Source organism: Dipodomys spectabilis, unplaced genomic scaffold, assembly GCF_019054845.1.
Source record: "Dipodomys spectabilis isolate Male_0828 unplaced genomic scaffold, ASM1905484v1 ptg000108l, whole genome shotgun sequence".
NCBI classification, from domain to species: Eukaryota; Metazoa; Chordata; class Mammalia; order Rodentia; family Heteromyidae; genus Dipodomys; species Dipodomys spectabilis.
Genome location: NW_024870785.1, coordinates 1,528,826 through 1,556,594, shown reverse-complemented (window position 1 = coordinate 1,556,594; position 27,769 = coordinate 1,528,826). Strand labels below are relative to the sequence as shown.

The window sequence follows — 27,769 nt, the reverse complement described above, 5'->3', positions numbered from 1 at the left end:
AGGTGAGAAGCCTTTCCCTTGCCAGTAATCACTGTGCTTGGAATAATTGCATTTTATCTTAGGACAAAAGACATCATCCTGCTCTTTTCAAATCTTATTTTAGAAGTAGGTACAACATGTAAGCTATATTTCCTATCTTATTTGTCTCTGTGCTCTCAATGAATATAGATTACCTTTTCTTTAGTCAGCCTACATTTAAAAAGCTTATGTTTTGCCATAATACTGTAGAATTATTTGTGGTAATGTTACAAGTCTCTAAACTGCATGAACATTATCCTGCTGTTTTATTGTTTTATAATGTAAAAGTAAATGCAAGCATTAAGAAATGCACAGTGCTGTCAGGCCCCTCAGGATTTAAGAAAATTGCCCTAACTATTGAAGAACTGAAAATAATCTTTCAGGTCCCAAAGAGCACTTGTTATAATATTGCCTAGGAGTTGGTTTTTTGGGGGGTTTTTTTGTTGTTTGTTTTTTTTTTCCTTTCTCTAACCATAATGGTGATTTGAATCAATGCTGAAGAAACTCAGATCTCACTTGATCTCAACAATCTGCTATTGCCCTGTAAGAATTACTTCAAAAACAACATGGTTAAAAATGGAAGGGGTGGAGAGAGGACTCATTCTTAACTCTACCTATGTTTAACCCATAAATCTGTGTCTGCTATGGAGCCCAGCTTCTTGATCCTATTTGCAAATTTGATATAAAGGCACAAATGGTACGCATTAATCACAAAACTGTGAAATTATGTTATAATGCAAGCCCTTCAAAAAAAATGAGACAAAGATACAGACAAAATCTTAGAGCCACAGCCTTCCAGAAAGTCTTTACATAACTTGCTCATAGCCTTTTGAATTTTTTAAGTGTAAGGAAGTAGGTATTCCTTATGGTTTTTTAGCCTTTTGTCCTGTTTTAAAATATTTCCATTTAAATGCAGATTTTGATTTTCCATCTGGGACTAGGTAGGAGCCATTCTATTACACTACTAAAAGAATAATCCACTTTAACACAACATTTCTCCCTAAAGGGATGGTCTTTTCTAGTCATAGGTATTATATTCTCAGAATGGTATTAACATTCATGATGTAGTGATTTTATCTTGATTTGAAAGATGTTTTATTCCAGTGGTAAAAAGGATTAGGAGAATATTGTTTGTGTCCTATTGCTTAAAACAAAAAGATAAATAAATAGCCCTACCTTGTTCAAGATAAGGTGCTAGTAATTTTCAAAGAGTTTTGAGATACATATATGGTTTATGTTTTTATAATGTAAAAACTATAAACCTGATGAAATGGAAATCATCAGATTCATTAAATTGCATTTTTACACATTGGATTATATAAAAACATTAATAAATCAAATGGCCTGGTTGAAATTTCTGAGCACGTTATAGTATTTTTTGCTTTCATTTTCTTTATACCTTGTAAAGAAGCCTTTTGGGTCTGTAAGGAAAGTATTAGAGCAACTGCCTACTGTAATCAAGGGCATAGATGTGTAACTTTACTGCAGCCTCAAAATTATTAAAATTTTAAGATAAAGAGGGATTCTATTAATTAATCAGAATGTCTTAGGCAGAAGAAGGAAGGCTCTGAAGACCTTACTGCTGCTGTTGGGCAGAGTCGTAGTGTGCAGGATGAAGCACACTGGGCGGCGTGTGGGATGCCAGCACCATGCCCCTAGGCAGGCTGTCATTCGGCCTGCAGATTAATTAACCAGGGGCTGCCCCGTCGACGTCGTCCCACAGAGACTGGCGCTTGCTTGCAGTCAGCCCGTTCTGGAGGCAGAAAATGCAAGGTTTTTAAAACCTGGAACACTCACAATCACAGTGAACCATGTCACTCTTTCTAGGAATAGTTTTCTGTACACACACAGACATGTATGTATGTTTATTTTGTACACATACTTTTTCTTATCACATAGATGAGAGGTTTTAGCGGATTCAAACACTTTAAAACCCAGTCTATCACATGTATAACCTCGAGAGAGGATTTTGTAATATCAGCATACTTCCTTAAAATTTCCTAGTGAATGATTTATTAAATCACTAGGTAGGAAGCTCTTAATTATAATCTAATAGTACCAAATTAATTTGAGAAATTCAGACTTATACTATATGAACAGATATGAACACACTATGCTTTGAATGAGTTGGTACTTTTTTGAAGTTTTCATGAAAAATTATTCGTTTCAGAGATAAAATTTTAATGCTACTCTTTATTCATGTTCTTAGAAATATTCACATACTCTGTTGAAATGAAGATTTTGGAATGAGATTTTGTACATGATAAGAGTTTTCTTTTGCATAGTATAAAGAAATAGCTTTAAATATATCACACCAAAAATCTATCTTTGGAACTATTAAGTTTTCTTGTTTTCATTATAGTTTGTTTTGCAATTGTGTAAAGTAATAACTTGCATAAAATATTAATACTATTTTCTAAGCATATCAAATTTCTGTTCATGAGATGTTTATATCTTAGATCTGGGAAAGAACAAGGATATGATTAAATGCAAAAATGGCACGTTTTTCCTTAGAATTTTTTAGGCGCACAGAACACAATCTCTCACAATCTCCTCCCCCCCAGCCCCAAATCTTTTTGCCTGACATTGTCAGTTTTTTAGCACTCTCACTGGAATTCATTTTGTTGTAGTAAATAAAAGACAAGTCATTATTAAACAGATTTTGCTGTTAATTCAATGTATGATTACCCTTTGCCATAGGTACTTTTAAGGGCTTTTATCCAAAATAAAATTCATTAAAAATGCAATTAAAAAATCTATTGTTAATGACTGCTTGAGTGACTAGCTCATAATTGGCTCATTACAATAAAAAAGCAACTGTTTAAAAATGGTGACAGTGAGCTACAGTGCAGAGTGAACACTTCAATGAAAGGCCTGTGTGATTGCAGGATGCCGGAGGTGAGGCCGGGGAGCATGTTCATCTGAGACCCAGCACAACTTTCTCTTTTACACCAGGACAGCGAGTTCAGGTCACGACCTTGCATGTAGAAGCAGGAGCCCTTCGTACTCACAGTATCCCACACTGAAGAGTAACCCTAGGTAACACAGTCACTTAAATGCTGGCACTCAGACTCTTCTTTGTTTCCCTTCCACAGAAATCTTTTCAGTTGACTTAAATTACAAAGTTGTAATCAGGAAATCTTTAGTTCTTTTGGGGCAAAACTAACAAAGACAATATTGTCATACAAGTCATCATTATTACCTGCCCCCTTATAAATGTAGAGAAGCCTGTAAACAGCTCTTTTTCAAGGTTCAGAATTTTCCAAAACATTCCTAGAGATTTGTTTTTATTCCAGTATTGGGGAAATTGAATATTTATAATTTAATTAATTTTGATTCGTTTTAGTTTTAGACAGTGGTTCCAGAGAAAGGTAAAAGTACAAGTTAGTGATTCAGGGAAAAAGTGATAGATTTTTTTTTCCTTAACAAATCTAAGTTTTCTTTCTCTTTGTTTCTTGGACTTGCCAGTGATTTGACATACTGTGTGAACTTCACAGTGTCAAGCTTTGCGATGTCAGATGTCAGCTGTTCTATTTAGAGTATGAAATTCTAAAATGCTGGCAAGTATAAATAAGGATAGTCATTAGGAATCTAATTCTTAAAGTTCCACCAGTAAGGCAAAGCCCCTGAGTTCCAAGGGCAGTGTAAAGGGCCTCTTTAATGAGCTCTGTGTTTCCAAAATGCCTTTTCCCGTTTGAGGCTGAAAAAATAGTTAAGTTTTTAAGACTGATGACTTCTGTTTTTGTTTAGTCTACAGCACAATATTAATGTTACTTTTGTGTTCTACTGACTGACATCTATTAAACGTTGAATTATTTTGAACTCTGAACTTGAGGCTAGCCTCTGCACATAGAACATAAGCAAGGGGTGATTTGGGATCCCAATCACTGAAGCCAGCCACATTATTAGGTCTAGTCAGAATATGTTGATATTCAGAATTTAATATAAATTAGTAAGCATTTTCAGTAAGATAGTTAACAGTGTTTAAAGAAATGAGGCGAATTTAATCATCTGTGCCTGTGATGACTAAGCTGCTTAGGTATTTGATAGTACTCTGAGTTTTTGTGCTGAGTTCCTCTCACCACTGTATTTTGACCCTGCACAATTTTTTTCCAACTTCTTGACTACTTTGCACTGAAGAAATTGCATCATCATTGTCTATAATCCAGGAAATGCAGAAGACTGACATTTTCTTTATCAGATTGGTTGTTACAGGCATGCTACTTTCAGAAACTGAATAGTGACGTCTCTTGGCACTGCTTCAGCTATTGCCACTGTACTTCCCAAGTTAAGTAGGACGCTTGCCACACAGTCCTGTACGTGTTACCAACGGGCTCAGGGGCTGAAATGTAGACAATTACGTGAGTGGAGACAAGGAAATAGGGCAGGGCAGGGTAGGTGATAGGGTAGGGTATAGAATAGGGCAGGACAGGGTATGATACCATAGGGTAGGGTATAGGGTAGGGTAAGGTAGGGCAGGGTAGAGGGTGCAGGGCAGGGCAGGGTAGGGTAGGGTGTAGGGTAGGATAGAATAGGGTAAGGGTGAGGCCAAACCCTAGTTTGTGCTGTTTAAAGGGGGAGAGTACTGAGAGAGAGAGACAGAGAGAGTGCTGAGATCATTAGGAACATGCACCCACTCCACACCCCTGCCACACACTCCACCATGTTGTACTGTCTTGACACAGGCCCCCAAACATGTCCACTCATTCATGGAATGAAGCCTGTAAAGCTGTGAAGCAAAATAAGCCTTTTAAAAACTGATTTACCCCAGGCATTTGTTACAGTAGCAGAAACTTGAGTAATACATGGCATTATGAACAATGTTACCAAATGTTAGGAAGTGTCTGCTTTTTTGGAATAATGTAGGAAACATTAAGAATTTTGTAGTGCCTACTCATACTATGAAATGGATTAGGATTATTCTCATTAACAAGGAACTAGGTACCTTCCATTGATGTCCATTACTTTATTATACTTCCTGGGAGGAGAGGGGTATGGAATGAGGTAGGAAGGAGGAAGGAAGGGAGGGAGGGAGGAAAGGAGGGAAAGGAAGGGAAGGGGTGGGGAGGGAGGAAGGAACAAAGGAACCAAGGAAGAAAGACGGGTAGGAAAGTCTTAGAAAATTAGAAAGTAAAGAGGGTGAGTGGTTTGTGAGCTAGTATTGCATAGGTTTCTAATACTAAATAAGAACACTGCTCAGTAACAGACATCTTTTATCATTGATTTGTTGTACTGGTATTTTTGAACTGTTTCAATCATACTAGTTTTATACTTTTGGATAATCTTAGAAGAATAGTAATTCTCTTAATTCCCTCTACTTTTCATAAGTGGTTTTGTAATGACATTAGATAATAAGTAAAGTCCGATTTAGGTCAGTTTTGTGCCTTGACTTTATTGCTTTTAATTACCATTTGAGACCATTTTTTTCTCTCTATTTTATTGAAGTTTGGCTGAAATTTTGAATGATGGAATGAATGAATCTCCTCACTACAGAATGAAGAAATAAAAGGGAGGTGATTTGTAGCTAATAATGAATTATCTAGACTGGAACTCTGCTTTCTCAACTTCTGACTATTAGATATGGTTATTTGTTTCTTTTTACCTTAGCAGTTTTAGGAAACTTGCTGAATGGGGGGGGGGGGGGAGGGGGAAGGAATGTTTTAGAGAATAGGATTAAGTAACTACTAGATAATATTATATTTTAATATAAATGATAGTTGCCAGTAATTTGAAATTCATTTGTGAGCAACAACAAAAATTGAATTTTCATATAAAAAAGGATTGCAAATATCAACTTCTTGACTAAAGTTTCAGTATATTTCCCTTTATTTGATATATTTTTTGCAATTTCTTTTATTGCAATTAAGTGATTAAATAAATTTCACAAATTTCACACTATTGTGGAATAGTGATCCTTAGTTAAGGTCACAAGCACATTCTAGCCTTCATGGGGCAACTTTTCCTTATCGTAGTCTATAAAGTTTATGAGCTTTGAGAATACATTTGATACATTTTTGTTGAGTATTTATTGGGTGACTGGCCCCATATTCATTGTTAAGTATCATAATAGCAAAAAGAGACACACTGTGAGCATCTGTTTAGAGCGTAGTAATTAATGTCTGTGTTCATTACCAATTAATTACACAATTAGCGATTAGTATCTACAGACATTAATCAAATCAACCATCTAAACATAAAATTACAGCTATGACAATTGATCAGGAGGAAGAAGCCTTGAAAATGACTTTAATAATCAAAGACTAGAAATGTCTTCCATAATGAGCTTGAGCTTTCTCCAGTCAGGCAGCCTCTGAGTCGGTGCCAGCAAGAAGGGTGTTGTGGTCTGAGTGATTGATGATCATCCGGGCAAAGGCCTGGGCAGGACAGAACGGCCGTGCAGTAGTGTGTGGCTGACAGGGGAAGGTGAGCCGATGGTGAACTGCCTGCAGTGTTAGGTGGGTTAAAGAGTATTTATCAAACTATGTACTTTGATGGTCTTTTCTATATGTATATTTTACTTGAGCAAAAAAAAAAGTTTACTTACAAACTTTGGATTGTGTCATTTGCAGGGAAATGAATGGAACTAGAACAAATTGTGTTGTGAGGTAAGCCAAGCTCAGAGAGACAAAACAGCACATATTCTCTCTGGTATGCAGAAATTAGATCTAAAATACACTAGGATATAATAAATTATACAGGATTCTAGATACTCACACACAGTGAGACTAAAATCAGATACTCTGAAGAGAAACACAACTAAGCAATGCCTATGTGCCCGTTTATATTTATATAAATCTATCCATCGATCCATCAATCGATTGAAGTGAACTCCAAAATATAGAAACAAGAGATCTCTTTCTTATTTAAAAATTTTTATTTTTTGATGATTCTGTCTTCTTCGTGTATGGTGTATTCACATGTATAACTTCAGGGGTGGGGGGAAAGGTACAGAACTTGAGGGAAGAGGGGTGGAAAAGTGCAGCAGTGGAGCTCACTGGACACTGATGAAAGTGAACTCTACAGCTTGTTGGTGGAGACGGGAGGGAGGGAGGGAACAGAAGGCAGAGCGCATAAGGAAAGCGTACCTATTACCTGACGTGTAACTATAATCCCTATGCATGTCACCTCTACAACAACAACAAAGTAAATACCTTTTTTACAAAAACTTTTGGAGTGCACTTCAGCAAGAGAGAACCTCACAGATTCTGTGCACATGCCGTCACCCCTCAGCCTTCCCCGATCTAGTCTGGTCTCACCTATCTAGTGAGGATCTGCTCTCCTAATTTCAGTCACCACAGGATCCTTTTACAGCTCTTAAACTTCATGTAACTAGAATCATAATATTGGTGAGCTTATGTCTGTTTTTTTGTTTGTTTTCTTTTGCTTTATTTTATATCTATGAGATACTTTGATAACATAGAAGTAACTTGTGTCCAGGGTGTAAATGCATAAAAGTATTGATGTTCCTTTGGATTTTTTCCATTTAGGGCTGTCAAGAGCAAGTGCTTCTTGTATACATGCTAAGGTGTATATGTACTCCTGTTTCTATTAGAGGGATGTGCAGGAATCAAATTACTATGTCAAAGGGTAGGCTTATGTTCAGCTTTAGAAGGTGCTGTTATATAGTTTCCAAAACAATCTATATCTATAAGCAGTTTACTTTCTTGCTAGTTGTATGTGAGAATTCCAGTTGTTCTCCATCCTTATCAGCACTTAACATGGTCTGTTTGTTGTGTTTTGCTTTCTGTAAAGGAACTCATTTTGGTATAATACTATTTATCATAGTTTTAATTTGTATTTCTTTAATGTGTTGGGGGCTTTTCTGCTTTTAAAACAAACAATGGAAAGTTCCTTTTAAAGGAAAAATCTTATTAGTCCAAGAAAATCTAGTTTCTGTCAGACCTGCAATGATTGTCCACAAGCTGTGTTCACTGGCCACTTGGATGATTTGTGGGGAGAGTACCTTCTATTGCTTTGTGTTTCATTGATTTGTGTAGGTTCTTTATGGTGGTCCTTTGACAGTTGTATTACAAATATTCTTTGATTTACTTTGTAATCAAAGAGAATAATCTCAAATGAGCTCTATTTTGATAGCAATTGAGAGAATCTCCATGGATCAGCCTGAGTTTACTCTGCTTGGCCAAATAGCTTAAAGTTAGTGTATTTCTTAGAGTAGAAAATAGAAGCAGGAATTTTTAACCACATAGTACGAAAATTTAGATGGAAGTAATTTGTACATTTGTACAAGGAAAATGTACATTTGCACATTGGCTCTCATGCAAGCCACAGTAGTGGATTTATGTCTTTATCCACCTTTCCTGGGTGGTTGGTATAGTGATAACAAGCTGGCCTTGGAACCCCCAACCCGGTTCAACATGCACACGTTCGTTGCCTGTGCGCTTGGGAGTGACTTAAACCCTCTACTTCAGGTTTCTTATTGGCAAAATCAAAAGTAAAGAACATACCTGATAAAGTTGTAATAAAGATTTGTTAGTAATACACATGAAATTCTTGCTTTGTAAGCATATATTTAACAATTCAATGATTATTAACAATACTCTGAAACTGGAAATTAATCAGAGGGAGATAGTGGGAATACTACTTTGAGAGAGGAAAAGTTCTCTGAATCTTCAGAAAACTTACTCCTGTACACTAAATCTTATTCCTGTGAAGCCTGTGAGCCTTTGTGAATTAACTTATAGCACGTGTATGGTGTATCGTTTCCATCTTTTAGCTAGATAGCCTCATGTCTGAATGAAAAACTTGAGTTAGCTTGTTTCACTGCTCTCTGTGATGGTTTATTTTCTGTGCCTATTGATTGCCTACATGAAGCTAGATATCTGGTTGGATGTGTCCTGTTAGGTAGATTTGGGGAGGAAGAAATTAGCATTTGAGTAGGTTCAATTGTACAACATTGTAACCTCCAGAATGTAGGCAGGCATCATCCTTTTGCTTGGGAAAAGTAGAGGGAGAGTCTGTTCCTGGCTGTAGAAGCAGTGACATCCATCTGGTCTTGCCCTCAGAGCTCCTGATTCTCAACCCTTCACTTGGACTGGAATCTAGACCACTGGTTCTCTGGCTTTTAGGTCTTCAGATGAATCCACTAGTGGTCCGGTATGGTGTGACACACGTGTAATTTTAGCTTCTCTGAATGGAGAGATGGATTTTGGTTGAGACAAGTCCTTAGAAAAGTTAACGAGGAATGGTGGTGAGGCCGTTAGCCTAGCCACAGTGGATATGGCGGCAGGAATTTCCTTGTCGGAAGCTGGCCCACACAAAAGCACAAGACCTTACTTACCTGAAAAATAAGCAAAGCAGAAAGGGCTGGGATTGTAGCTCAGGAGGAAGAGTGCTTGCCTAGCAAAGGTGAGACCCTCCGCTCAAATACTATTACTAAAACAATACCCAAACCCACCTCACCACAGGCCTTCCTGGGTCTCCAGCTTGCAGTCCCTCTGTCACACTAACCAGTGTTTTATAATAAGGTGCATGTGCATACATGCGTGCCCCCCCCCACATCTGTTTCTAAGGAGAAGGAATGTATACACACGAGTACTTGAGAAACCTAAATAAGACTACCACATATGTGCTGTTGACCAAAATAGATCATATGATTAATCTGCAATGACACTGAAAAAATGGTAGAATTTGGCTTAGGACACAAATTTTATGAACAGTCTATCTTGTGGCAAAAAAAAAAATTTTTTTTGATTTACAAATCTCAATCTCATCACTTCACTATTGACCAAGAAAGTAGCCAGGCGCTCTATTCCCTAGTGTCAGAACTACTGCTTGGTCTTCCTTCTTCCACTCCTTAACATCCTATGTATGTGTATGAACATACCATTCTCTTTAAATTCCTAAAGCAAGCTCAGGCAGCACAATGTGTTTAAGCAATGTGGCTTTCGTCACATATCACATTCTTCCAGATATATTTTTCCAAATGGAAAGATGGCTCAACATTTTCTATTATTATTTTAGATGAAATCTTCAGCAATATGTTGTTGATACTGTACCGAAGTAAATACTGTATGCTTTAGTCTCTCAGGGCCCTCATGAAAATGAGATGCATGTCTCAGGAGGCTATCTCAGAGGAGAGGAATTCTAAATAAAATAGCATGAAGGAAGAGGCACACATGAATTTATTATAAGAAAATATTCTTTTGTGTAATCTTGGACTTAAAGAAAATGAGATGTTGCCCAACAGATTGGTATCATTCTGTGGCTCTATGTGGTCACATATGGCTTAAAAACATAATGATTTAAATCGGCCCTTTTGTGAAATAGACCACGGGAATTTTGTTTTACACTGATGGAGGGTAGCTCATTTATGTGTGTCATATAGCATATTCTATTGGTCTACCTCAGACCTCTCTTTTTGACTGACAGCTCAGCCTGTCTTTTCTGCTCCTCCCCAACCCCCACTCCCTTGAAGTAAAGTAAGGAGGAGCCACAAGCATCTCAGGCTTTACTGTTAAGTGAAGTGCAAATTAGCCCAAAGAACGAGGGTGCAGTTTAAAAAGCACTAGTGAGCCTGGAATAGATTTAGGCCAAGTAAGGAGATAATTGCTCAAATAGTCTTTTTTTAGCCTGGGGTCTTTCATTAAGCTTGGGTGCCCCTTCTGCATAGAAGGCTTTCCTTCTGGGCTTATACATTTCCAGTGGTTTTGTCTAAAATCTGTTTGCCAAAAATAGCCCTGTTACTTTTTAGGGGTAGGCTTATTAGATTTTTTTTTAATTCAGAAAAATATTTGAAAACATAATCCAGGTAACCCTTGTTAACGTTATTTTAAAAAAAGTACATACTTAGATAAATGAAACTACACAGGCAAGTATAGAATTTGTTCTTCATCCTCCTAAAAACAAAGCACAGCTCCAGAAAAGGATTTTATTCTATCATATACTTTTGAGCCGTGTGTATGTGTGTGCACACACACATGTTTCTTTGTGTGCTTTCCCCTTAACACAAATACTTGCTCTTGGGTAGGTATTTTGAAGACTAGAGAAAAGTATATGTTAGAAAAAATGTGGTGCCCTTGCCTGCAAGAGAATAATTTGCCTGAAAATCTAGTTATATTTTGTACGTACAAAATATTCTTTTGGGGCTGGGAAGGTGGCTCAGTGGTATAGCGCTAGCCTTGAGCTGAACTGCTGAGGGACAGTGCCAAAGCCCAGAGTTCAGGCCCCACGACTGGACCAAAAAAAAAAAAATATATATATATATATATCAGTTGGCTCTTTGGTTACAAGGGTACAAACCACGTTAATGTAGTTTACGACTTAAATGCGTACATATATACATATATGTGTTAATGAATATTTATTCATTTATATTTATGATAAGAGAGAACTACTGATACAGAATCTCCTACTGCTGCTCTCGGCAGGAAGGAAGGGCCCACAGAGACTCGGCATTTCGGCTCGGCAGCCCACAACCTGTAGCAGGCAGTGTCCGCTTAGTTATCCAGACAGGAATGAGGCTATATTTTGTAAGAAGCTTGCTATGCACAGGGGGCTTGGGCCTGGTCTCCCGAGTGGGAGGAATGACTCTGTTGCCAGACTTGTTTTGTCCCTGTTCCCCTCTCCTATGTCTTCGTGGTGGTTTGATTTTGTTTTTTGATAAGTTTTTAATTGTGAAAATACTGTACAGAGGCGTTAAAATTACATGGGCAAGGTAATGAGTACATTCCTTATCAAGTATTGTTGCCTCCTCCTTCATTTTTCCCCTACCATCCCTGCCCTCCCATCTCCACGACTACACTCTCCCCCCACACACACCCCCACACCCCACACCCTCACAGAAGTTGTAAAGTTTGTTTTTCGACATAGCATCTTGTACATCTCATTGTTGCAATGGGTCCACCTGTATCCTTATTTAAACAATTTGTTTTTCCCTTCCCCTCCACAAATTATACCAACATCAAATACAGTGAAAGCAGGGGTTATACCGTGGGGGAGGGACGTACAAAGCAACAAAGAAATCACCTTATAAATTGTTAGAAACAATCGCAAGAAAGAAAAAGCCACTTGTGTCCTTATCTTGGGGTTCATTTCCCTAACATCACCTTATCTGACCTTTTCCGCTTGTCTCAGACATATACTAGTTATTGCAAATAAGGGAAACCATGGGACCTATGTTTCTTTGGGCCTGGCTTACTTCATTTAATATAATTTTTCCAAGTCTTTCCATTTCTTAACAAATGGGGCAATGCCATTCTTTCTGATGGAGGCATAGAATTCCATTGTGCATATATACCACATTTTCTTGATCCATTCATCTACTGAGGGCATCTGGGTTGGTTCCATATCTTAGCTATGGTGAATAATGCTGCTATAATCGTAGTTGTGCTGGTAGCTTTAGTGTGGTCTTGTTTGTAAACATTTGGGTAAATGCCCAAAAGAGGGATTGCTGGTTCATAGGGGAGTTCTATGTGGAGTCTTTTGAGGAACCTCCATACTGCTTTCCAAAGTGGTTGAACAAGTTTACACTCCCACCAACAATGAAGTAAGGTTCCCTTCTGTCCACATCCCCTGTGGTTGTTTTTTTATATCTATTGGGACATAGTTTTAAACTTAAAATAATTTGACGTTTAAAATTTAGCCATTTTAAGAGTGTCATTTAGTGATAAAATTACAGATTTGTGCCACCATGGCTACTGCTGGACATGGGGTGTCATGTGGGCCTCACTATCTCTGGATATTGGGGTACCATGGGGGAACCAGGACCGCAGCTTCAAAGGACCATGGCAAGGTTTGCTTCACAGGGCCGCAAGAGCACTACAAACATATTGAGCTAAACGCTGGTGCGCGGAAGGCCGGTGGGCGCTGCACCATGATACCGCGGCCCTGCCCCTGACTCAGGCGCACATTTGCAGTCTCGTGAGATTGACTGATACCCAACATTTAAGCTGAAAAGGAAGGCAGGCTTGTCGGCTGGATTTTAATGAAGAAGAGGTCCAACAGAGGACTCTGGGCAGTTTTCACAGACAAAGGGAGGAAAGGCTTATAAGCAAAGCAAAAATCAGGAAAAAGAACCCCTAAAAGGGCAGCTGGAATTGGTGTCACAATCTTTGCTTTCCTTCTTCAGAACATTTCATGTAAATTGTCACCCATTATAGTACACTTCATCCTCTTAGCATCTGCTCTCCCCTTTCCTTTCTTCCTTCTCCCTTCTTCTTTGTTCCCTCCCCTCCTCCTCCCTGCCCTCCTCCTGCTGCTAAATAATAAGTTTCATTATTACTTAGCCGTAGGTGTGAAAGTTCATTTCTAGACTCTCACTTCTGTTCTATCTTATATACCTACTGTTACTCCAGTGTTATTGCCGTGACTATTCTGGTTTTATAGTAACGTTAGAATGTTCAGCAGTCAGGTTGTGTAAGTTTTCCCATTTTGTCCTCTCTGCACAGACTTATGGCTGGCTGGGGATATGTTGGCAGCTTGACCTTTTTGATGTCTTTAACATAATACATGTTGCTAATTGACTATTCTGTCTCATTTCTGGTTCTGCTTTCAAAATTCTGGTGGGTCTGAAGGTGTCTTGCTTTATTCAGCCAGGATGGAAGCCTCTGACAGAGCCGTTGGTCTTTACCATTCATTTGTCTGTTGTCAAGGACTACGGCGAGGATACTGGGTGTGGAAACTTTCCTGGTCTTAGTCTTAAGTGCAATAATCAGTCCCTCTACCAATAAAACTGCTGATTTTCATAGCTTACCCCTCATTGGCTATAAAAACAACTCTTAAAACTGCCCTAGACTCTCAAAGTGAAGCAGTTTTTCATAGACTTCTTAATTCTGCACGTACCTTTGGTCAGTTTCCAGATTCCTGAGGTGTAGTTGTTTTAATAGTTTGTCCAAGTTTGTTGTTTCTTTGGGGGAGATATTATTTGCCCAGTAATAAATCCTCCATTCAGAAGTCCTATCTCTCATATTCTCTATAGAGAAAAAATACCCACTTTTAGAAAAAAGTAATATACAATAGACTTCATTCACCTGTTAGGTAGCTGCGATCAAGTCATAGCCCATCTTGTGTTTTTTTTAATATTTTTTATTGTGAAGCTACTATACAGAGGGGTTACAGTTACACAAGTAAGGTAATGAGTACATTTCCTATTGAGCATTGTTACCCCTTCCTTTGCTTTTCCCCTACTAGCCCTTCCCTTCCTAGCCCATCTTGTTTTATATACATATCTATCTACTTCTCATCTTCCATTATATTTGAATCAAATCATAGATCTTAAATTTCATTTGTAAACATTTCATTATCTATTTCTAAATGTAAAGTTTTCATTTTTAACGTAATAGAAATATAATTATACATTTTAAAAATTCATAGTGGTTTTTTCTTTAATCAATATTCAATTTCCATTGGTTTCATAAATGTCAAAGATTTGTTATTTGTTTTGTTCTGTTTTGATAATCTTTTATTAGGACAGTATCCAAATACAGATTTATGTTTTACAATATATTATATACTAGTAAGTCTCTTGTCATCTATAGTTTCTCACTTCATTTTTTAATCATCTAGGTCTCTTGTCCAGGAAAGTTTTCTTCAGACTGTTTAAATCCTTATAGTCCTTCCTACTCTGTTACTTTGTTTACTGTAATTTCCTGTAAATTCACAATTGGATCAAAATCTGCCTTGTCCAATACAGTAGTCACTATCCACATTGTTATTATGTACATTTCAACTTTAATTAAAAGTAAGTTTGAGAATCTTTTCATCTGTCATTCTAGCCACATTTCAGGTGACTAGTAGCTGCACGTGTATAGACATTACTAGATTAGATAGTTTGTGTACAGCATTTCCATCAGTGACACAGTTCTCTGGGATGGCACGTATCTGGATGCTTGATCAGATTCAGGAATGACCTTTTCCTGTAGAGGGTAGCCCATAAATGATTGCATGTTCCCCAATCCTAAGATACTTACTAATTATCTTTTTTTTAAATGACGTTAGCTGTTGATAGAATTGATTATCTTTAGTTAGTAGAGATTGCAAAATAGTGATACAATTCTGTCCTTCATATTTCATTAAAGAAGGCACTTTATCAAGAGAGACTCTTCACCCATTAGTTACCTAGTAGTTATTCAATAGTAGATTCCTGTAGAAAAGACAGAATAAATTCTTCTTTTTTGCTTATTTGGAAACTATTATCTTTAAACTACATGCAATCTAAAATAGGCGATTTCTCTTCTTACTTTAATGAAATACTTATTTTAGCATATAAAACAAATTCAATAGAATTTAAACATTTTGTTCATGAATAAAAAGATTAAACTACTATCAATATTTTTCCTTTGTGCCATTACAGGGGTTTGAAGATGAGGCCTCATACTCTTTCTTCACTTTTTTGCTCAAGGCTCGCATTCTACCACTTGAGTGACACATCTGCTTCCCTCTATCTTATGATTAATTGGGAATTGAAATCTCTCAGATTTGTCCAGGCTGCTTCAAACCTGGCTCCTCAAATCTCAGCCTCTTGAATAGTTAGGATTACAGATATGAACCACTGGTTCCCCATCTAAACTACTTTAGATCTTAAAAGCATCCTGTGTAAAATATTTTCTACTTATGTAGTTCTTGTGAGATTGAATCCTACATAGCGTTAATCTCTAATTATTAAGGTGTTGATGGTACTTTATCAGTGAAGAATAACATTAGTTTCCTGAATCTTGGGAGACTTGCTTTATGTGACTCTAAACTCTTGTGCCTTGAACACATCCTAGGAACAGAATTAGATTACTATAAAAATCAGGGAATGGTAGAAAATAAACTTAAGATCACACTTTCCTTCTGTTTGTTTTTTCTTCACTTTGCTTTTATTTCAAGATTATATTCTTTATTTTTTTCAAAGTTTAATATTGATTTGTTTCAATCATTGCATGCCAATGATAATGTTTTGATAAAATGTATTATTAGATTAAGAAAATAAAAACATTTACACTATTGTCTTCATCTGTTTTCTGCTGCTTTAGCAATACTTGATGCTGGGTTTAAGTTTATTTTTTAGTGTTTACAAGGATGGAAGTCCATTATCCAGGTATTGGCCTCATTTTAGTGTTTCTTTGCGACACTGCTCCATGGGGAGGGATGCCACAGGCTGAGACACCTGAAACCTCCTGTGAAATACACTTAATGTCGTTATCCTAACGGCCCTAGCTTCCAACACCTTCCAACACCAGTTAATATAGTAAATTGGTTTCAACGTGAATTTGGAAAGGGACATTTAAACATAGCAAGTATTTAGGATACATTTGAAAAGATAGTGAATTATATTTATAATCCAATAACAAGTAGACTAATTAATTGACTTATCATTTTTTCCTTCAGTTAATAGAATTATGTCTCATTGAAATAGTTTATGGTAGTTTTTGTAGAAAATTCTAAGATGCGTTACACTAATAAACTGATTTGTTGAATTCAAACCCCTTGGTACAACTACTTAAATATAAGAAAAAGAAAAAGAAAATTCTAAGATTGTTCCATTTTTCATTAAGAATTTTTAATACTGATCAATCATTGTGCTTCTTATGTAAGCCATTTATTAACGCTTTGTGAAGGGTTTCAAGTTGTAGAGAGTAAGATTGCAGTGCTGTGATGTGTTGAGACGGGTAGAGGTCAAAGGGAGCAGGCATCGCTAATTAAAAACCCGTGCCGGAGAGGACAAGAAGAGAGCCCCGGGGACTGCTGGGGATAGCGAGATTGGTGACCACTAATTTTTCAGTAACTGTTTGGTGAGTTCAAATGTGTGCAAAACTTGAGGAAGGATTAACCTTTGTTAACCAAGGTTGGTCCTTGATGAATTTCCACTGAAAGGCATGCAGGAAAACAGTAAAGCAGGAAAACAGTACCACTTCACATGCCTTCAAATTTCAATGTACTTAGAATCAAAACTGCAAGACATAATAATTCTGTGTCCATACATCTTAAAGTGGTCATTTAAAATTGTTGAATGTCTCTTTGTATTGTCTGATAATTGGGAGCTAGTGTCTGTGTAAAACTGGCCCCTTCCTGATTCTGTCATGGGTCTACTCACTGCGGAGCTTCTCTTAGTGAGGAGAAATGGGAATCTGGTAGTTAAGTAATTATCCAGTCACAGTAGAAGGCCAGAATAAGGTTGAGAGTTGTAACTTGAAAGCTTCTTTGTCAGAGAGTTACGGGTTTGTGTTTTGTGTTATAAATGATTTTTTTTTTCATAGCTACTGCCCCACATGCCTTTCAGAGATCATTTTCTGTTCTTTTCAGATGTGGTTTCTTTCTTGTTATTGGTACTGATGCATCGGTTTATAAGATAGCTGCCTTCTAGTTAAAGCAATCTTAAGGAGGAATCTGGGAATGCTTTGAAAGTCAAATCATGCTCTGAAAACGTATGGGTTTACCAACCTATCTATCTAATACTTGCAGGAGCTTTAAAATCCTCTTACTGAAACAGTCACACCCTTGATAATATGCATTATTTTAACTAGTAATGCTGCGAATGATTGTTGATTATTGTTATGAGTTAAAATTTTTTTCTTTTTTTCTTTGTAATTAATTTAGTATCTTGCTATAATGTTAGTCTGTCTCAGATTTCTTTTAGTTGATGAAATTACATACAATTCATTTGGGAACTGTATGGATAAATGGTCTTGAATTTGTTCCCTTAACAAATTGCTACATATTTGGTTTACTTTGTATTATGGTTGAAATAACTTCATGCAAACAGTGTTGGTATTAAGTTCTTTTTCAGTAAAACCTCATAGAGAATGGAGTTTCCACTTTCTAAGTCCACTGCATCTTTTTACTTTCTAAATAAGGGTTTGTGTAAATACACATGTGTATGTGTGCATGTTTATATATGTGTGTATGGGTAAAATGTTCTTAGCCTTTTCTCCAAATTACAGTTTTTCCTTTACAAATTTAAAGATAATTTAAATGTTGAACATAACATTTTTTCTGGACTTGGGGTAAGCAGTTCTGTTTAGTTACAGGCTTATCAGTAACCTTTGCACATAATATGATATTGTCTGAATGTCTTATTTTGTTCAGCTCTCCCTGGCACTGATGAAGCCTAAGGCTGCTGTTTCTTTGAGTTACTGATAATTTTTTATCTGATTAACTGACACATTTAGTTGAAATCAGACACAGCCCTTAGGCTGGGCATGGATTTAATTTAAAAAGTATCAAAGGTTTTCTCTGTGTGCTATTTAATCATCATGTTTATCAGGCAAAGAAAAATTACCGGAAGGACCATAGGGAGAGGGTTATCTTAAGGAGCAGTAGCTTGGGAAATTGATAATGGCTACAAGGTAATTTACTGCTAACTTTTACATTCATTAATATAACATTTCCCGCTAATAATTACAGTGCATGTAATATACTAATTAAATTGAAAGCTTTATCACTAATTTTCTTTTTGCTGAACCCTAAGATAGCTGGATAAGAAGTGAGAATGTGAAATTGAAGAAAGCCAATGTGGTCACACTGATTTAAACAATTGGCTATTTGGCCAGTTAGAACATTTTAGAGCTCGAAAGTGAAATCACAATGAGTGTTTAGAAGAATTCATTTAGGCCATGACAAGAAAATGAAATTTCTAAATGAATGAAGTCAGGAGGTAGTATGGATTTATAAATATGACACTGGTCTGACCTGCAGTGGTAATACATCTCCCAGGAACCAACGTGTCTCTGCTTTTCATGGCCATGATGGCACCACTCTAATGAATGAATATGCTGGGTTGATGGAGCACCCTGCTGCTGTGAGACCTGAGCAGGGCCTCTGCCTGCTATTATACTTGGTAATGTAACTCACTTGCTCCTGGAAAACTCGTCCAAGCTATGGAACAAAGCACAGTGTCACTACCAGGCACCAGTTCAGAGAAAATCTATCCCCTGAAAGATTCCTTAACAAAACTACAGCACAAAAACATTCTGAAAAGGAATTTAAATGACTCATACAGTAAGTGTCATAGCCTGATATATAGTTACTACATAATTGTACATTTTAATCCAGCAGTAAGCCTCCAGGGTTTTTCCCCCCCCACTTCTATTAATGATATGCATTGGGTATAATAAAAACTAAAATAATACAATCATTTCAACTTGTATGAAAATAAAACCCATAATTAAGAAGTCTTATCTTTGTAGGTATGCACAATAAAGTATTGTGTCATAACTAAGTATCTTTTGGCACAATTACAAATGTATTTGGTTTTCTTTTGAAAGACTCATGATCATTTTTAAGGCAGAAAAGTTTCAGTATTTTCACATGGAAAAGAAAAATAATATCAGAATAATGGGCACACACAGACCCTTGAGTCTCCTCTTTACCAGTGAAGACACTGAAATCCAGAGAGATGAGGAGATTTGGCTAATGTACCATGGTGAAACATCAAAAATATATATGTAGTTTTCTAGTGGTTTATTGGAGATAAGAGTCTCACAGACTTTCCTGTCCGGGCTGGCTTTGAACTGCGATCCTCAGATCTCAGCCTCCTGAGTAGCTAGGATTATAGTTGAGCCACCAGCGCCTGGCTCAAACCTTTCATTTCTTCGTGCCCTTTCTAGCCACTCAGTGCAATCTTGATGTCTTCTATAATTTTTCTTTCTCTGTTTATATATTTTATATATATATTTATATCTTATTTCTCATCTACTGGTGGGTAGGCTGCTGAAGGACAGTCGCCATTTTAATGTTTTCTTTATATCTACTGCTATTTTTGTTCTGCCACCCTTGGCCCTCTTTATAGCTATGTTTTGTTTTGTTTCAACTTCATCTTTTTTATTATTATTTTTTCCAGTCCTGGAGCTTGAACTCAGAGCCTGGGCACTGTCCCTGAGCTTCTTTTACTCAAAACTAGTTCTTTGCCACTTGTGCCACAGCGCCACTTCTGGCTTTTATCTGTTTATGTGGTACTGAGGAATCGAACCCGGGGCTTCATGCATGCTAGGAAGCACTCTACCATTAAGCCACATTCTCAGCCCTCAGTCTGCTCTTTTCCACACTGATTTCTGCCCCTTCTGACTCTTACAATCCAGAAAATAATATTAACATGTTAATGGCACTGACCAAGATGCATTGTTGATGACATGTTGAATTGAAATTCCTCCGTACAATGATTTAAAGAGAATAAAAAGTAATTTAGTAAGATTAAAGTGTTAATGTAATACAACTGACAATAAAAAATACTTCAGAGCAAATCAGAATTTCTTGTTTCTTTAAAACAACTTTAGAAAGAAAGTCTGCTTCTCTGTATTTGATCACAAAATGCTAAGGCTTAATCAAAGAAGTACACACTTCAATTTAACCAAGATGTTTAAAGTAGCATTGGAGCCTCCAATTGTCTGTAGATGGCCAACTGGTCATCATTTGGGGGGTCTCCAATTTTAAGATTTCTAGTTTGGATTATAGAGGTAATTCAGAGAATCTTTTATTCTTGGATATGTATACGTGCTAACATATAAAAGACCACCTTCTGTGTTGTGCTAACACAGAGTCATTGGTAGTAATATAAACTAGTAGAGTTATTGGGAAAATCAGTTTGGAGTGTCCTCAAAAAATTAAAAATAGAACCACTTTATCCTTATAGTAAGAATGCCTTGTGAACTTAAAGGGGAAAAAAACTATAGTTCTAAACTTTTCTGATTCTTATGTACATAGTTTGGTCTGGGATAACTTTTATACTGTTACAACGAAATGTAGACTCCAAAGTAAAATAACACATTGTTAGTTACTAAATGGAAATAACTGACAAATTATTTTGATTTTCTGAAATTTAACATTCCTTTTCCCCTGCTTAATAGAGAACGCTCACAAAGGGATATGATGATGCTACAAATTAGTGGCCTAATATTCTCTCTCAGAGAACTCCAGATGGTAAACATTTTCCATTTTAGAATTATTTTATATTGATGATTCTAAGAAAAACAAATCCTCTTTCTTTTTTTCCTCCTTTCACAACAAAGGGAAAAAAAACCCCTCTTGTTTCCATTTCTTGGAGCAACAAATACTTTTTCAACAAGTAATATAAATTAGAATTTTAGTAAGATGCCTGAATATTTTACTTGGCTATTCTGTCATTTTTAGAATTATTTCATATAAAGTACTATTTATTTTCTAGGATAATTTTTGTTACTTTTGACTCGAGTAATTCTACGAAGTGAAAAATTAGAAAATTCAGTAAAAAAAGATTTAATACTTTACTGGCCATATAAATCTTTAGCTCAGTTATCCATTCCCACAGCATCGTTGCCACTCACAAGTGTTTCTTATTTAATAATACCATGTTGCCAGAAGTCCAATATTGCCACTCAGAACTACAGTGCAAGCACATTTCTTTAATGAATGGTTCGTATTAAAATGTTAGAATGCCTTTCAGATGAAAAGCACTTTAAATTCAGCAGATCGTTTTCTTTTTTTTTTCTCAACAGGCAGGATCTCATTAGCAGAATAATACTGGTATCTGAAGCATTTTTCAAAGAAAATAATATCTCTGATAAGTGCAAGCTGCACATACTCTCTTTCGAATAAATAGGCCTCTTCTTCATTTATAGAAAAAGGACATCTTTTTTTTTTTTTTCAGTTTATTTTGTTGGCTTTTTGAGTCAACCTTTCTGTACTGAATTCAGCAAGTAAATGTTGAGTGAATAGAACCTTAATTTGGTTGTCGATGTGTGTGTACCTTTAAGCCCTAGTATCATCTGTCATTATTACACTCTTTAAGTGCTGAGAAGAGACAAGAGTCAGGTCCCTTTCCTAGTGGAAACCCATCCTGTCCTGTGTGTGTTCCTGATACTTCAGTGCACTGATGTTTAGAGTAGCTAGTTATTCTTCAGAGTAAATCACAAACCCTGAATAAACTGTTCTGTGTTTATATATGCTTTGGTGATCAGAATAATACTAAATGTATACTAGGACTTTATTTGCATAACAGAAAGGTTTAACCACACATTCAGCTACTAGTAGATATTGATAATTAAAATGTATACATTTGTAGTTGATAGTAGTTAATGTTTTTAGAGCCAGATTGGTTCTTTAGAAACTTCTTGTTAGGTTTTACTTTGTGTGTGCGTGTGTGAGAGAGAGACAGAGACACAGAGAAAAAGAGAGAGGGAGAGAGAGGCGGGTTTTTTTTTTAAATCAGTTTTGCTTTGTTTGTGGCTCTAGTTACTCTCCAGATGGGGGCTCCTGCTTTGCTTTGGGCCAGTCTCGGTCTTCTGTCTTCCTCCCTGTGCTTCCCATGTGGCTTGGGTAACTTGGACACATTACCACATCTGGCTGGTTGGCTGAAATGGTATTTTGCTAAATTTTTGCCCAGACTTGCCTTGAACCACAGTTCTCCTGATCTCTGCCTCCTGAATAGTGAAGATTACAACTACCATGCCTAGCCTATAAACCTGTATGAAAGAGAATGTAATAAACCAGTCACTGGTGGCTCACACCTGTAATCCCAGCTACCTAGGAGTCTGAGATCTGAGGATTGCAGTTCAGAGCAGCTCAGGCAGGGAAGCCCATAAGACTCTGATCTCCAACCAACCAGAAAAAATCTGAAAATATAGCTGTGGTACACGTGATAGAGGACCAGCCTGGAGGAGCGGCAGCTGTCATCAGTTGTGCATCTGTTACCGATAGTCATAGGCTCCAGAAGGACAAAGGATCAACAATTCTCAGTGCTCAGTATCTGGAGTGCATGTTTTTAAGTGATTATCTCAGGCATGGGCCTCAAGTTTCTCACCCTATGCTATTTAGGAAGCATAGGTTGGTGGATTAGGGTTCGAAACCAGACCAGAATTTCCAAGACTTTTTTTTTTTTTTGGGGGGGGGGGGGGGTCATGGGGCTTGAACTCTGGGCCTGGGCGCTGTCTCTCAGCTCTTCAGCTCAAGGCGAGCGCTCTACCACTTGAACCACAGCACCACTTCCAAGAATTTCTTTATAATATAAAGTCCAGACCAAATTTACATGTTCGGCCTGTACATGTGTATACATGGCTACAGATGCTCCTATTTTTGTAAAACTCAACTGTTGCTCTGTAATGTTTCCCAGCCTCAGTGGAGAAACCTAGAGATTATCTTGGCTTTTCTCCTGCATTAACAATTTAAATATGAGAAATGTGGTTGATCATTTGTATTTAGCCTTTGGATCCATATGTTCATGTATTAGCTCAGTCTGAATAATGCTTAGTACAAATGGCCTTGTGCCTACAGGGAAGTGTGAAAATGGCAGTAATCAGGAAGCTATGTTTTTAATCAGTTTGTTTATTTGTGCTCTCTCTATTGTTATTGTAAGTCAGACCATTGCCTGGACTAGCTTTTTAACTATCTTGCTGGTGTGTTTTACCTTGATAAAGATTGGGTTAGTGACTTTTAAACAGCAAATGAACCTGTGATATCTGCTTTTCAAATCTTGTCATAGCTGACTCTGTAAGAATGTTCTATGTCCCTTATTTATAAAAAAACGAGAATGATAATGAAAGTCTACCTCAGGGAGCCCTGTGTGAACAGTATCTCATATAAATGTTTAATGGCATTATACACTGCTATTACTCAGGGAAGCAACTCGACTTTATCCTAGGTTATACTCATACATCCATCATTAATAGTGATAATGGTGTAGGCTGAATAGTTTCTATTTGTGTCTGATAGCTGTTGTTGCTTAGCAATACACTAGGCCATTTAGGGTCCAGTCTTTGACTCCAATGTCTTGTTAATGACATTTGTTTTTTCATTTTGTTCTCCTTTAGTCTTAAGGAGAATGTAATCCAAATTCTCTGAATTTTGTTGAGTTTAGCAATATAAACTCTTCAAATGAAAACAGCAACTTTATACCAACATTATTTAATTGTTCCAATTAATAATTAAACACACAACAAAAAATGATTAATTAGTCATGTTCGTTTCCCCAGGGATTTGCCATTCATCCTTTGGTGAATTTGTCAGTGTATGAGTTTTGTCTTCAAATGTGTATCCTTTGTTCCATCAGTTACAGTGGCAAACTCCCCATGGATGGTTGTAGTCAACCCTCTCGTTTTAAAATTCAGTGGTTTTGTGAAACTTTCAACAGCATATGGTAACGTGGAAGGAACAGGGCAGGCATGGCTGGAAGACAAAAAGAGTGTTCTACTTTCTTGCTACAACTCCAATTAGTTAACCCTCTTGTTTTTTTTTATGTACAGAAGAATAAATTTAATATTTGTATTTCATAAGTGGCTGATAAGATAAAGTACCTAGGTCGTAATAGGTAGCTGGTAATATTACTGCTTTATTCTTTGATTGTCATCAGGCTTCTTTCTGCATCTGTGCACACACCCTTACTTTATTGTGGCTGTCTCCTACTTTTATCATTACCACTTCTCTAGTGCCTTTGCTGAGTTTGTCTGCTTTTCCCTCTCCCTTAATGTTGTTGTGCCTTTGGAGTTTTGTACCCCTTCTCTTCACCCCTGTGTCCTGTTTCTTAAAGTTCTTGTTTTCCCCAGAGGCTGGACGTATGTGCTGATAACTTACATACCACTCTTGTGTTTGTATTCAGAGTTCCACTCAGTATATCTAACAGTGCTATGAACTTTCTGCTGTGGATAGTGGCACGAATTCTGTTCTGATCTATGATACATTTGAAGTTAATGAAGAACATGGGGACTTGTTTTTATTCCATTGACTTACAGAGACTTTTATAAAAAGTTAGGAAAAGTTACAAGTAAGTGTTCTTACCAAGTTGCTGAGGCTGCAAAATAAAGATAATAGATCTTTTCCTGAAATATTATCTAACAATCATTTTATTTGGGGGTCAGTTTGTATAGATATTCCTCTCATTGTGGACATAAAATTTAAATTGGTTTTATTTCCAAAGGTATTAGGAATTCCTGTTGTACATTTTTGTTTATCCTTTAGGCACAGTGTCTGTGGAAACTAGGCCTGTTTTCTATGAAACACAATTTTTTTTTTTTTATTCACAGTCCATGTTTGGTAAGACCAATACTCAAGTCATCTCTGAAGTAGTTCTTCTGCATGTCCATAAGATGGGATGGGTTCTCTTTCACTGCTGTTCAGGGAACCGCTGCCCAGCAGTCACTGCCTTTTCATCCATTCTGTAGACAACAGCTCTCTGGTTTAAGCCCATGTTGTGTAGTATTCTTCCCTGAGTGTACTACCTTACATTTCTGCATTACATCTCAGAACTGTCCTTCCAAATTCCCAAGCTCTCCATATCCATGCATGTACTTGATTGATCTTGTTGTGTACGTGTATGTGTGCGCACATGCCCATGTGTGTACCAGTACTGGGGCATGAACTCAGGACTTGGGCACTGTCCCTGAGTTTTTGTTTTGTTTTTTTTTTGTTGTTGTTGTTCAAGGCTAATGCTTTACCACTTAAACCATACCTCCACTTTAAGCTTTCTGATGGTAAATTGGAGATAAGAATCTCCAGAACTTTTTTGCCCAGGCTGGTTTTGAACCAGGATCCTAAACTCTCAAGTCAGCTGAGTAGCTAGGATTATAGCTGTGAGCCAATGGTGCCCAGCTTAATCTTTGCTTTTTAACCCATCCTTACTTTATGAACATACTTGAATTTACTTTTTCTTCAGCTCATTAGTGAGCATTCAGGACAGAGGCACCGTCTCTATGTGGCCGTGCTGGACATACGGCTGGATCTTCTCAATTGTACCTGTATGGATAATAGTTATTGTTCCTATGATAAGTTCTTTATCAACTGTGCTTTCTGGATGATCTTCTATCTGTTACCTCTTTCTAAGCTGGAGATTAAAACTGGTGTGTTATGTATTTTATGTATTTGTGCCATTACTTAATTTAAAAGATGCTGATTCTGGAGAAATATTGCCCTTAAATAGAAATTGAACTTCTTCAGCTATGTAAAGGAAATATCTAACTTCTTAGATATGTAAGATATTTAAGTTAGATATCTGACTTGTTATATATGTAAGTGTGAATTTGGAAATTCTAAATGGAATTCTGAGTAGCTTTTCCATGTTAAGCAATCTCTAGTTACTTAAATTTTAAGAAAAAGAATAATATTTTCCTGAAGCTGAGGATAATATTAAATATTAAAATGTGTAGATGTGGATTATATTTGCAGGAAATTACTTTGCTTCAGTTGTGACTTCTTAGATGGGATATGCTCATTTATAATTTTCAGAACATGATGCAGAGCCATATATGGTTTTCTTTGTATTTTTAAAAGTTGTATTTTTTCTTTATCTTCAGGAAAAAGAAGATGTAGAGGGGATATCAGTAGGAGCCATACTTTCTGATTATCAGCGTGTTCGAGTAGAAAATGTGTAAGAAAAAATTGATTCCTACTGTATTTTACAAGTATGTGTAATGAATTTGAGCGAGAAGCTGGGAGCATAGCTGAGTGATAGATCATGTGCCGAGCCTGTGGGCAGCCCTGGGTTCTACCCATCACACCACAGAGTTAAGTGAAGGAGTGAAAACAGCTGTCCAGATCACAAGGAGGCATGTCATACATGTCCAGCGCCGTAAAGTATACATACTTACGGAAGTGATACGTCATGGTCTTAATGTTTCCTGTCATTTTGCCACACATAGAAGACTCTTTTTACTTATGACTTATATTTTGCTGATATTGGGGCTTGAGCTCCGTGCCTTGAGCTCTCTCTTATCTTCTTTTGTTGCTTGTCAAGTCTGGTGCTCTACCACTTGAGCCACACCTTCACTTCCACTTTTTCTTATGTGGTGTTAGTAATCATCTCAAGTCCAAACATGCTAAGCAGTGTCACTACCACTGTACTGTATCCTCAGTCCTTCAGCAAAGATTTTTAATAGATAACTATGATCTTTAATTTTTTTCCTTTGATTTAATAAACCCTGGTAATCTCTAATACTTCATGATTATCATTTAAATCAGAATCTACTAGAAAAAATAGAATAATATCTTAAATAAAAATTTCTTACTAAATAGTTTTCGCCTCTTTGGTCCATCAATTTAATTCTTGATCAACAACATTCATATGATTGAAATACTTAAATGTTAAGCCATTCTACTTAAAAAATAGACCAGGGGCTGGGAAGGTGGCTCAGTGGTAGAGCGCTTGCCTTGCATGCATGAGGCCCTGGGTTCGATTCCTCAGCACCACATAAGCAAACAGAAAAAAGCCGGAAGTGGCGCTGTGGCTCAAGTGGTAGAGCGCTAGCCTTGAGCTGAAGAGCTGAGGGACAGCGCCCAGGCCCAGAGTTCAGGCCCCACGACCGGACCCAAAAAAAAAAAAAATAGACCATTGCTCCCCTCAAAACCCTATGACCTTTTCAAGGTATGCACTAGTAAAACATTTCAGTTTGTACCTGCAGGTACCAAAATACTTTGTCACACTGATGTATTTAAAATTCATAAAGTTAAATGGTAATACTATTTAATGTTCATTTAGCAAAGCAAAATTTAAATGAATTTATTTGTATGAATAAAGTACTGTACAGTAAGTGTCAATGACTCACAACCCTACTTGTAATTCTGAGACCTGATGGGCTGCAGTTTGAAGCCAGCCCAAGCCAAAAAGTCCATGAGACTCATCTCTGATTAACCAGCCAAAAGCAAGGTTGGAATGTAGCTCAAGTGATAGAGCACTAGCTATGAGCCAGCAACCTGAGCCAGCACAAGGCTTCTGAGTTAAAGCCCTGATATCAGCCAAACAAAACAAACACAAATATAATAACAATAACGACTTGGTATTAACAGGTCCAATCATATCATTCATGTTGTCATGAAGGACTGGCTTTCATTCACTTTTACAGCTGAAGAGTAT

At 37.0% G+C, this 27,769-nt stretch overlaps 1 protein-coding gene across 1 annotated transcript in view; it reads left to right on the top strand.

Moving 5' to 3' along the window:
- Positions 1 to 27,769, top strand: part of Dph6 (diphthamine biosynthesis 6) — an 85,973-nt gene that overhangs the window by 28,188 nt on the left and 30,016 nt on the right. Inside the window, exon 4 of the mRNA XM_042687742.1 lies at positions 26,214 to 26,287. Coding sequence (XP_042543676.1) covers positions 26,214 to 26,287 — 74 coding nt within the window. The remainder of the gene's footprint in view (positions 1 to 26,213; positions 26,288 to 27,769) is intronic.